This window comes from Carassius gibelio, chromosome A10, assembly GCF_023724105.1.
Source record: "Carassius gibelio isolate Cgi1373 ecotype wild population from Czech Republic chromosome A10, carGib1.2-hapl.c, whole genome shotgun sequence".
In the NCBI taxonomy this organism is placed as follows: Eukaryota; Metazoa; Chordata; class Actinopteri; order Cypriniformes; family Cyprinidae; genus Carassius; species Carassius gibelio.
The window spans coordinates 8,066,562-8,079,115 of record NC_068380.1 but is presented as its reverse complement, the minus strand read 5'-3'; the positions used below and the strand labels follow the sequence as shown (position 1 = coordinate 8,079,115).

The following is a 12,554-nucleotide window of genomic DNA, read 5'->3' as shown; positions in this document are numbered from 1 at the left end:
TCCACTATTTTTCGCTGCAGCATTGGGGGAATTGGTGATCCTCTGCCCATCTTGACTTCTGAGAGACACTGCCACTCTGAGAGGCTCATTTTATACTTAATCATGTTGCCAATTGACCTAATAATTAGCAAACTGGTCCTCCAGCTGTTCCTTATATGTACATTTAACTTCTCTGGCCTCTTATTGCTACCTCTCCCAACCTTTTTTGGAATGTGTAGCTCTCATGAAATCCAAAATGAGCCAATATTTGGCATGACATTTCAAAATGTCTCACTTACAACATTTGATATGTTATCTATATTCTATTGTGAATGAAATATAAGTTTATAAGATTTGAAAATTATTCCATTCCTTTTTTTACTCACAATTTGTACAGTGTCCCAACTTTTTTGGAATCGGGTTTGTATATGAGCAGTAAATGTGTATTTGTATGCATTTCTCTCCTAGCGTAAAGAGGAACATCTCAGTATTATTTTAATAGGAGTGTATCTGAGTCATAGAAAACATGGGCTGTGATTACTTTGAAACACAATAGCTTCACTGAATCGACCATACAAATACAGCGCAGTCAACCAGCTGGACATGTTTTAGTCTGCCACAAAACAAAAGCCATTATCTACTTACGTTTATGAATCAGCTAAATGGGTAGACGAAAAGAAATGGATAAAGAGTATCCACTCATTACAAAAACAACTACGACATGAAGTGAAAACATAAAGGCTGATAATGCTTACCAGAGAGACAGATATTTGATAGACAAAATAATTAAGTTTCCAAAAGCTGTGTATTTATTTCTTTATTTAAAATGCCACAAATATTGAATAGATAGCGATCAACTTATGTTGTGTCTAAATTCTTATAACACGATGCATTTTCTAATGATACATTTGTTGTAATTGAATCTTTTCTGTATTTTTTCCAGCAGCAAAATCAAGCACAAATGCCACAACAGTTGGGTTTTCAGCCATCACAACACCTACAGGACCCCCAAATTCAACAACAGTGATAGGAGCAACCACAGCTAACATTACCACAATGCATTCATCTACAACCGAAGGTCACAGTAGCTCATCAACAGTGCCATTAACAACGAGCCATGTTACTGTGCAAAATACAGCAGCAATGGTGGAAACCACAGCTACATCTTCTAACACAAGCACAACGATCGCAACAACAACATTCACGATGGAATTCCATAGCACTGATAATCGAACTCTGGAAACCACACCGTACACATCCACTGAAAACAAGACTTCGTTTGAAACAACCACAAGCTTCACATCAACCGAAAACAAGACTTCTTTTGAAACAACCCCAAGCTTCACATCCACTGAAAACACAACTTCTTTTGAAACAAGTGCCAACTTCACAGCATTTACAGCAGCGGTAAGTACTACAAATACACCATCATTAGCACCGCAGTTCCATTTACATCCTACACTGTTAAAAAAAAAGAAAAGAAAAAAAAACTGCAGCTGGAATTTTACCATAAAATATATGGCAGCTAAATTGTAGGTTTTTACGGTTTTAACTTAAATTTATAATTTCATTAACTTTAATAATGTTAATACACCAACATTTTGAAGTACTGAAATCAGTTTTGTACCTTTGTAATACACTGATAACCACCAAATGCAGATGAGAGAGTCACACGATGAACTAAAGCCCATCACAAGTAGCTTTTAAATAATAACATATATAGAAAATGCACATGGTCATTCACACAAACACTAAACACCATCATGGTAACACACAATTAACTTAAATGCAATAAACATTTATTAAACAACATTAGGTGTAACACACAACCCTAATAAACAAAACAGATCAGAAAAAAATAAGAAGAAAGAGTTATTTAAAAAAAAAAAAAACGTTACAATTTACGTTCACTTCTAAAAACGGTATACTACCGTAAAATTACATGTAATGACCAATACAGTTTTTCACCGTATATAATAGGGAATTTACTGTTATTCATTTAACAGATTTTACTATAGCACTTTTTACAGTCTTTTACTGTAAAATTCATGGTTGTTTTTTACAATGTACAGCATGTTGTCAGGCACCATATTAGTAGACTCATTACCAATATCATCTTCAGACCGAACCATCATCCTCTGGCAATATAACTGAATCAACACCACTACTGACAACCATTAACCAAACATTAACACCATCTGGTAAGACATACAGTATAAAGGTCTGTCTCTGTGTGTATTAAACCATGGTTTACACTTTTCCTGTAAAATTAATTTCTCTATTTCAGTCCCCTTTAATTAATACTCTTTTTTATTATTTAACATTCAGTCATTCTTGTGTTTCGAAATCATTTCTCAAAGCTTTTATGATGGATACAGTGCATAACTGACTCTTTTGTTATTTAATAGTTTTTTACTGGATGACTATATCCTATGAGGTAATAGTAGGACAGCAAAGTGAACAAACTCTCAAAAGAATGGTAAGTTCAGGACTGATACTGATAATCAGTTTAATTTTATTTAATTGTATTTCTTATATAATAAACATGTATTGCTACTGTTAATAATATTGAAAACATATATTAATATTTAATTTAATTAGAATTGTATTATTACTGTCAGTTATATCAGAGTTCAAACCGGAAGGACATGTAAAACATAATAATCCAATTATCTGTCAATCTTTTAAATGCAGTAATATCACAGCTGTCTGCAATGTGTGTGTGTGTGTGTTTCAGTTTGAGTGGTTTTTCATGGGCAACTTAGACGCATGTGCAGTTTCCAGTGATAGCCCCCTATCGGTGATGTCACAGTCAAGAGACACCATATTTCTCAACAGGTTTTATGATGTGCTCACCAGGTGCTGTAAACTGTAGTGACCGTAGTGATTATTACATACATGAATGTTCATAGTTGAGGCCTTTTTTACATATTAGCACTTTAAAACCTAATAATATCTGTGCTTTGGAAAGTTGTGTAGTAAATGAACCTTGTCTTTTGTCTTTTCTGCAGTTCAGCTGCAGAGAAAATGGGCCTCTTTGAGGTAAGTACAGATTCGGGAGTCATGGAAAGCAGCACATAAGATATAAGATTTAAAAAGACAAAATATAAATATGCTTTTATTTTACAACTTTAGGCCATGGAGTTCACATGTGAACCAAAAAATATTACAAAGTTAGTATCAATTGCTGCGCTAACCCTTTTTTAAACATATTGAAGCAATACACTAAGTGCTTGTACTTCAATACACTTCTCTTACATCATCCTGGTGCCTTCTGACAGGAACGCACAATGCAATATTCTTCTGAAGCTGAGTGCACCTGTCAGTGTTTGCTGCATTCAAGACGTGATGAGACTGACAGTGGAAAGTTTCGTTGTGGTGGGACAAATAGAACGAGTGGGTTAGTAAATCCTTCCTTTCTAAAATTCATTTATTAATAATAATGATTATTATACATTGGACATTTTGGCATAGAATGTGTTAATATTTCATATTGTTTAATATAGAGCTTAAAAATAATATCTTCTTTTTTTTTTATTTAGACACAAGCAGCAATGTCCATTAATATAGAAAGATTCCTTTTTTATTTTGTTTAAGCTTTGCATATTTTGCAGTAAAATACAAAATTTTACTATTTTAAATATTATATAGCCTTTCTAAAAGATGTGTTTGATTTGGATGGATATGTTTTTTCACAGGTGTGTGTGTGGATGACATAACACAGTTCTTAGCTGGACAATATGACAAATGCAATGAGACAGTCAAAGTGACTGAAGATGTATGTAGTGCGAAACCACAGAACATCTCATGGTAAGTTTAGACTTAAACTGGAAAAAGATGGTACCATGTACCATGCTTAAATTATTGCTATTTGAGTATGGTACAGCCTAAAATCATATTGTTTTCGGTCTCATTTCTTGTTTTTATTTTTGTAGTGGAAACAGTACAAATGTGATTTTTCCGTTGGATACTGGTGTTCAGGAGATCTGTCCTACTATCCCACGTAAGGCTTCTTTTATCATCTTTAATAAACCTTCTGTGTGCTTTAGATTCAATATATTTAATTGCTCAGAACATACAATGCTAATAAACAACTACACATTTACGATCATTGTGCCATTATGTTTTATCATAATCTTTTGTTTTTCCCTAAAGCACTGCCAACATGTAATTGTTCCTCACACTGCAATAACTCAGGTAAGCCAAGTTTATCACATAAAGAGTCTGCAAATGCACAATAAAATGCTTTAAATATAAATCAGATCAAATGTTGTATTTACATGTCCTCCTCTATTTTAGATTTCTACTATTACCATTTTAACATTGCTTCGTCCACTGAAAATGTTTTCGTGGAATACACGTATCCTAACTACTGGAAAGAACAGTACATAAGTATCAAGGTTGTTTTTAAAGTCAAGTCGCTGGATGGCTATTCATAATTTACATACTGATTTGTAATAGTTTTATTGATCGCTAAATTGCTTTTTGTTATTTTTATTTTCCGGCAGGTTTATCAGTTGTTGAATCACTCGGCATGCAGCAACACTGCGTGAGTTATGACCATTTTTACGGTGTCTTTTTACTTTCAAATACAAAATATACATTTATTTGCCAAAGCAGTTCATGGTGCAGCTATTGTGGTCTTCGTTGCTGATATCGAACCCATGATACTCATGATCTACTATTATGATAAATACTATGATAAAACCATAATGCATTTTTAACACTCCTCTTTTACTTCTGCATTTCAGATCTGCATGTAACAGTGTGCACACTTTCAGAAATCACATTCAGGTAAGTTATCATGAAAGTAAGAGATGTCTTTTGGTCGATGAATGGTACGGATCTCTAATTTGCAATTCGGACCTCTGCAGGATGTAGGTGTGAATGATTGCATAGAAAGGTATGTTGAGTCTCACTGCAGCAGGATTTTATGGTAAAGTTTGTTCTACAGTTGATGGGTGGTTAATGTACTGATCCTTCTTCTCTGGGCCAAGCACTTGTCAAGTTATAGTGAAACTCGACCGAGCAATGGACCTGTGTGATGTTCACACAGCTGTAGAGGCCATCTTCGAACCTCAGAAAAACTTCACCTTCGACGGAGTTGTGAGCAGAGTAGGTATGTGTCTTTTGTAAACATAGCTCATATATCAAATTACTTTCTGAAAATATATCTGATGACATACTTGTGATTATTTTCAGCTATCTGCTCTTACTCTTTGGATCCTTTAAGAGATTATTTAATATGGAAGCCTTCTTTGAGTTCACATTTCAGTTCTGAAGACTTCTGTATGGAGTCGAAGACAGAAAGCCTGTTGACAGATTACTGGTTGGTAAAGTTCAGTGTTTTCTTTCTCTTTTCTTCAAGAACCAACCAATCAGCTTCATCCTTTCCCGTAACAACGTTGAGAGCTCAGCCAAGATGAAGGATCAGCTGATCATAGTTGTATATGGATTGCAATTTTGAAATAAATTTAGTAGCAGAGCTACTGCAAGCGATTTTTAGAGCTGCAAATCCATTTATCCTTCGCTGAAATTTCCGCGTCTCATGGAGAGAGCACGTCATTGTTGCTTAGCAAAGACAGACGCCTCATGAGCGGAGGAGAAAGCGGCGCGACTAGCGTTTTCCACGCGTTTTTAGGCACGATATGTGAACGGCCCCTAAGGCGCTCGCTCACTCAGCACGCGCTGAAGGCTCGTTGCAATATGTCGAATGCATTTAACAGACCAGAAATATAAGATCCTAAAATAACCAACAGGTCCGGTGTTTGGGTTGGATTCCCTGTAAGCTATAATACCGGTGTCTAAATGATGCAGGGATAGTTTGCTGCGTGCATGTTTCTCCTTTTTTTCGTCTTTTCCCAGATAGTACTGACGCATATATCCCAGATATTTTTTTTGTATTCCCGCTGGTGTACCCTGTCATGTTGCAGATGCGACATACCGTTGTTTTTTTAATCCACCACTCTCTTGCCATCACCATTATAGCTTAAAGGGAATCCATAGTGCACCCAAACACCAGACCTGTTGGTTATTGGAGGATCTTCTCATTTCTAGTCTGTTAAACGCATTGGCTATTTTGCAACAAACCTTCAGCGTGTACTGAGTGAGCGAGCGCCTGCTGAGTAGCCTAACATAAACATATAAGATGGTGTTTTTTTCTTCTTCGGGAGTGTCAGGGGCGTTGCCTGTTACGTTGTTTGGGTTATTGGGCTACCTTGTTGAACGCATATCATTATATTTCTCTCTCTCTTTTTTTTTTTTTTTTTTCAAATATAATTAATTACTCCAACGAACCGTTCGGTATACATAATGCGTACCGCGTACCGAACCGAAAGCGTCGTACCGAACGGTTCAATACGAATACGCGTATCGTTACACCCCTAATACACACACATTGCAGTTATTGTTCTATGGGTTAATTCCATAAACGTAATGTTTTCTATGCTGTACGAACTGTATAATGTTTTTTGCATATTTAGCATATTTGCATAAAACTTTCTGCATATTTAGATTTAAAGAATAAAAAAAAAAGAACTTCATTCTCTATGATTTATAAGATTGTTTCTTCATGGGGACCAAAAATGTCCCCACAAGGTATTACTATCCTTGTGGTCCCCATAACAAAGGGAATACCAGTACAAACACACACACACACACACACACACAAACACATTTTATACTTTACAAATCATATATTTTATTGCAGTAGACCTAAACTCGGCCCTCACATTAAACGTTGTGCATTTTTAGAAAACAAAAATAAACAAAAAAACACAATTTAGTATGTTTTTTAAGCCTTTTGAGTTATGGAAAGTGGAAGTGTCCTCATAAAACACTTTCACATTGTAATACCTGTGTCGTACAAATTTGTGTCCTCATAAACCACATAGACATGCACATACACACGCACGTGTATATGCGTTTTCTTTACAACACTTTTAATTTCGTATGTTTACAGCTCAATAGGTTTGGTAGAACGTATGGAGACTTGGAGTATAGTCATTCCCCTGAATGGCAGCTGTAATTTTTCTACACCCACGTTCCAAACCATTACCCCAACGTCTCCATCCTTCACAAGTACCTCGCTCTCGAGCACAACCACCATCAGTACTACAGTCTCCACAACAGAGTCCAACGCTGTGAATGGAACAACTTCACCTGCTAATGTAACCGCCTCAGGTAATTAAATACTGTACAACCAGGATGTGTGAGGGCACATTTAACCCCAAATCTTTTCAAAGAACAATAATAATACAGTAAAATGCATTCATACAATTTAGTTTGGAGACCAATTCTCACTATTAACTGCAACTTTTGCTTGAATTAACTACCAATATTCTGCTTATTAATAGTTAGTTGTTAAGTTTAGGTATAGGGTTAAGGGATCTAAAATACAGTCATGCAGAATAAGGCATTAATAAGTGATTTATAAGTACTAATAAACAGTCAATTTTGTAGTAATATGCATGCTAATAAGCTAAATAAACTATTTAAGTAAGAATTGGTCTTTAAAATGTTGCCTTGTTTAATTAAATTTTTTGTTTGAAAAACTGAAGCCTATTTTGGGACCAAAAAGTTTTTGTATTTTTTATATTGTGATTTTTTTTTTTAATGACAGTTAGGCCAATAAAAAATGCAGTACAATTTGTTTTAAATAAGCTTAAATTAAAGGCAATGCAATAAACAGCAACATGCTAAACGAATATTATTAAAAAAAATTGCATCACAATACTGTCAGTGACTTTTTTTGCAAAACAGTAATGAAAATTGATAATAACGTCCTAGGTTTAATTTTATAATATTCTTTTTCATTCCTGATTTTTGGGGGTAAAATGTGACATGTTCTTGACCGGTTTAATGAGATTCACCTTGTTACTGTCACAAATTAGGTGTAATTATTAATGCTGTTTATATGATGAAAAGACAAAGAAGTGTTCAAAAATTTATCGGGAATCAATTCATTTTGACTTCTTTTTTATTGTCTAGTGTCTACGACCACGTCTGGGGCATTAGATGCCAAAGGACTGTTGAAGTTGAGTGAAAAAGCCTCGTCTTTAAACGCCACGGAGCTGGAGAAGATCATATCACAGCTGGAGTCACTCCTCTCTGTGCCCAACGTCAGCCTGGATCTGGGAAACACCTCCATCAATATTATCAACAACCTCCTCCATGTTCCTGTAGATGTAATGACTCCGTTCTCAAAGAGGTGAGACACAATCATCTATGACCAGATTTATTATTATTTTGTCCCATTTATTATGACATAATAGTAAAACAATTGAGTCAAGCCTTAAAAAGGCCAACGCAGAAAGTACATTAACCTAAATTAAGCTATAACTGTACATAAGATTCTGTAAATAATATAATCTGAAATACTGTACACAGTCAAGGTGTTTGTCTCTGGTTACTAGGGCCATTGGGATTGTGGACACAGTGGGTCTTAAACTGGTTGCATCAGGGACGAGTCAGTCAATACTTTCACAAGCACTGGCTCTGACAGTGAAGAAAGTCGATGGGACCAACTTTCAGGAGACGTCCTTCTCGTTAATCGAAACATCTAATGTGCAGGTAACATTTCCATCATTAATTCTGATTCAACTTAATTCATCATTTTACAGATTATATATAATGGAAATGCTGCAGCTTGGTAGCTAATGTAGAATAAGAGAATAAAAATAGAGGTACATTATTTTTTTTATATGTAGGCTGGCCTTATACTGGTTTGATTGTCATGAAATTATTAGTAAAAATAATTATTAAATTTAATTTAATTAAACTAATATTTTGAGTATCTCAGAGTAGCCTTTGCCAGGTTAACTGCTTTCATTATAAGCATTTTTGACAATGATCAGTTTTATACCACTTTATATAATTATCATGGCTGAACACAGTAATCCACGCGAATGAAGTGATGAAACTGTACAATGATTAGGGTTTTATGGGTCAAAGCACTTAATTTGGTGTTTGCTGTGTTTGGCATCTCAGATTCAAGGTTACCCCAGCCTGGAGATTGAAAACATCATGGTTCAGGTTCGGTCCACTCTTCTGGCTTCAATCTTCCTCCCAGCATCCCTCACACAGAACCTCACGGCAGAACAGCAGCGGCTCGCATCCAGAGTCCAGTTCAGCTTCTTCCAGAAGAGCACCTTCTTCCAGGTCTGAGACAGAGCAATGCTTTTGAATCAAATTCATTGGCTTTGACTGCCATTATGCAGATGACTGCGGCATATTTGAAAACTGCTGAATGGTGTAGTGTGAACTGAACCTAGTCCTGATATTATTTGGCTAGCTCTGTATTACTGCAGTCGTGCTAAATGCTTTAGTTTAATTCATGTGAACTTGATCAGAGCCACAGGTTTCTCTGAATGCTTTTTATATATTTCTTTGTAGGACAAAAATTTGGGTGAAAGTAAACTAAACAGCGGGATTGTGGGTTGCAGCGTGGGTAACCTGAGTATCTCTGGTCTACAGAAGGAAGTGCTGATAACCCTGCGAAACACAGAGACCATTCCGGTCAATATAAATAACATTAGTATCCCAACAAATAAAAGATACAATGCTGCTTTCTTCTCTTACTCCCTTTGAATTCCTCCACAGGCTAACTATAAAGCTTCCTGTGTATTCTGGGACTTTGGATTAAATGGTATATGTTCTTTTTTTTTAAATATTCACTTCTTTACCAAATAGACAGTTTTACTGAATAGACGATTTTGGTGTTGAATCGTGTGTTTTAACCATTGGTTATTGGTTCACAGGTGGATCGGGTGGCTGGAATCGTTCTGGATGCCGTGTGCTGAATTCTTCTGCTGAAGAAACCCAGTGCGCCTGTAATCACCTTACCAGCTTTGGTATTCTGCTAGTAAGTCACAGCACAAAGAATATAAATGACCTGACATATCCTTGCTTAATATTATATTTCCATATTTAGAGGTTATTTAGAATTGTGTTTTGCCTGACAGGACATTTCCAAGACTCCCATCTCTGGACTGCATGCTGAAATCCTGACATACATTACGTACATAGGATGTGGCATCTCCGCTATTTTCCTCTCCGTCACCCTTCTCACATATTTGGCCTTTGAGTATGGATCCCCCCGACCATTGGAGACTTACTATTTACCTTTGATTCAATTTAATCAATCTGTCTATATAATACTTTTTTTTTTGTCTCATGATAGTAAACTGCGCAAAGACATCCCGTCTAAAATCCTAATTCAGCTGTGTTTGGCCTTGCTGCTGCTAAACCTGGTGTTCCTATTGGACTCCTGGCTGGCTCTGTACCCAGATGCTGTGGGTCTTTGCATCTCCACTGCTTTTTTCCTGCATTATTTCCTCCTGGCATCCTTTACGTGGATGGCACTGGAGGCCTTCCACATGTATCTGGCCCTGGTCAAGGTGTTCAACACCTACATCTCCCGCTTTATGGTCAAGATAGGACTTGCTGGATGGGGTAGGTGACTGATTTGTTACTTACATTTTAGGTCATGTTTTGTCTTTGAAGGCTGCTTTGTTGAAATGGTTTAGTCTTTCTGAAAGCAGATGAGCTCAAAATATTTTGTTTCTTTAAAGGCATTCCTCTCGTCGTAGTAATAATTGTCATAGCCGTTAACAAAGACAACTATGGCCTTGTGACATACGGGAAATTTGGAAACGGAGCGACTGATGATTTGTGAGTCACCCCAAATCCCAATTTTTTTCATTAATATAAAATAGATTTTAAAAACTATATTCCATGTAAATTATATTAAATATTAAAATTATTTGTAACATTTTAATGTCAAGTTAAAATCTGAATATGAATGAGGAAACATTACAGATTTCTTTTAATGCTCTTTTTGTACATTTTGTTTTCTCTGTTCAGTTGCTGGATAAAAAACGACATTGTCTTCTATGTTGCTGTGGTGGCGTACTTCTGTCTCGTCTTCCTGCTGAACTTCATCATGTTTATCGTGGTGATGGTCCAGCTGTGTCGCGTTAAGCAGCAGAACCCTCACAACGTGCAGAATCGCAGCAGCTGGCAGGAGCTGCGCAGTGTAGCTGGACTCTCCATGCTTCTGGGCCTCACCTGGGGCTTCGCTTTCTTCGCCTGGGGTCCTGTTAACCTGGCCTTCATGTACCTGTTTGCTATTTTTAACACTTTACAAGGTGGGTCCCAATTTGCAAACATGCCCTACTGTTCTTGAAAGGCTAAATTGATCCCTATTTTCCTAAAAAAATGTCTCTGGTATTATTTTGCACTTGAGAATTATTATAAAGAAAAGTAAAAAGTCTATTTAAATAATCTTATATCAAAATATAATAACTTTCTCCACTTAACTTTTCAGCTAGGGGCTTTCAAACCGGTGTGTCTGAATAGGTTACTTTGGAAAAAAAAAAAAAATATATATATATATATTTTACAAATTATATTATTTAGGAATGTCAAAGATAACTGTAAACTCATTGTGCAACTGTATTTATTGTGAAATACCAATACAAATAATTATCTTAATTGCCTGAAAATTTAGTCTATAGCACAAGTGGACATAAAAAATATATAAATTATAAAATTTAAATATAAAAATATATAAATATAAAATTTTTAAGTGAATGTAATTCATTATTAATTTATTTAATAAATTGAACATTAATTTGATACATTTTTAATTAGCACATTTCATTTATTTGACTTTGGGTGACACATACTGTATTAGGGTTTATTTTTAGTGTTCTGATGGAATGTTGATTCTAGATTGTACCTGTCCCCTCGCAGGATTCTTCATCTTTGTGTTCCATTGTGCCATGAAAGAAAACGTCAGACAACAGTGGAGGACATACCTGTGTTGTGGCAACCTGAGACTGGCAGAAAACTCAGGTAAGAGGCCTTTGGAAGTTCAAGCAAATGTCTGCCTTGCTTTTATGCAGAGTGTTTATCTAATTACCGGCCTTCTATCTTTTACACAACAGAATGGAGTCGCACAGCAACTCAAGAGAATGACAAAGCCTCCAAGAAAAGAATGTTTTCAATCCGCTCGACGAATTCTAACAATTCTCGTTCATCTTTCCTGAACCGTGACAGCTTGGCATCTGATATGCCCATGGATGTTGGTGAGTATTACGTGCTAGACGGACGGAGTGTGTTAATCATCTTTCCGCATGTTTAATACCTGAAAATTCCTAGTTGAAACAGCAGGTGACGCTAACTTTTATTTAAATGGTAGTACAAGAAATGTTGTATTTCTACATTGGCCAGATTAATTCTGTTGTGAAAGAAGTGCATAAATTAAGCTGTTTGTCTGTGATTGCAGGAAATCCAGTGGATGACAGGATAATAACTGCAGCAGAAAAGACCAGCTCAGGTTCTGACGTGGTAATGAACGAGGTCAAAGGTCATATTGAATAAACTGATCACAGCCGGAATGAGTGCATGTGCATGTACAGTATGCATGTACGATGTTTTAATGAGTCACTATATTTCACTGGTATTTTACATTTACATAAAGTATTGCATGTTGTATATTCAACATAAATATTCCTTAATTAAATAAAATATATCAAAAGAAGTTGTAGAGTGCCTGGTTGATAATTTCACAA

At 35.9% G+C, this 12,554-nt stretch overlaps 1 protein-coding gene across 1 annotated transcript; it reads left to right on the top strand.

Moving 5' to 3' along the window:
- Nucleotides 1–928: 928 nt before the first annotated feature.
- On the top strand, nucleotides 929–12,463 carry LOC128021037 (adhesion G-protein coupled receptor G2). Its single transcript, XM_052607911.1, has 30 exons — nucleotides 929–1,386; nucleotides 2,102–2,180; nucleotides 2,388–2,458; nucleotides 2,717–2,838; nucleotides 2,991–3,021; nucleotides 3,115–3,152; nucleotides 3,261–3,379; nucleotides 3,678–3,789; nucleotides 3,915–3,982; nucleotides 4,135–4,176; nucleotides 4,279–4,379; nucleotides 4,488–4,528; nucleotides 4,731–4,773; nucleotides 4,854–4,882; nucleotides 4,977–5,098; nucleotides 5,182–5,308; nucleotides 6,941–7,161; nucleotides 7,969–8,188; nucleotides 8,394–8,550; nucleotides 8,968–9,138; nucleotides 9,373–9,495; nucleotides 9,580–9,625; nucleotides 9,738–9,841; nucleotides 9,942–10,063; nucleotides 10,160–10,431; nucleotides 10,551–10,650; nucleotides 10,843–11,126; nucleotides 11,734–11,835; nucleotides 11,928–12,068; nucleotides 12,269–12,463. Exons 1-30 carry the CDS (start codon nucleotides 1,036–1,038, stop codon nucleotides 12,361–12,363), a joined length of 3,654 nt encoding a protein of 1,217 aa, XP_052463871.1. The 5' UTR covers nucleotides 929–1,035; the 3' UTR covers nucleotides 12,364–12,463.
- The last annotated feature ends 91 nt before the right edge of the window (nucleotides 12,464–12,554 follow it).

Excerpts from the sequence above, each read along its gene's own strand:
- LOC128021037 (XM_052607911.1), top strand. The coding sequence starts at position 1,036 with ATGCATTCATCTACAACCGAAGGTCACAGTAGCTCATCAACAGTGCCA. Across the intron at positions 5,309-6,940 it reads AGCCTGTTGACAGATTACTG|CTCAATAGGTTTGGTAGAAC; the intron begins GTTGGTAAAGTT and ends GTATGTTTACAG. Across the intron at positions 9,842-9,941 it reads CCAGCTTTGGTATTCTGCTA|GACATTTCCAAGACTCCCAT; the intron begins GTAAGTCACAGC and ends TTTGCCTGACAG.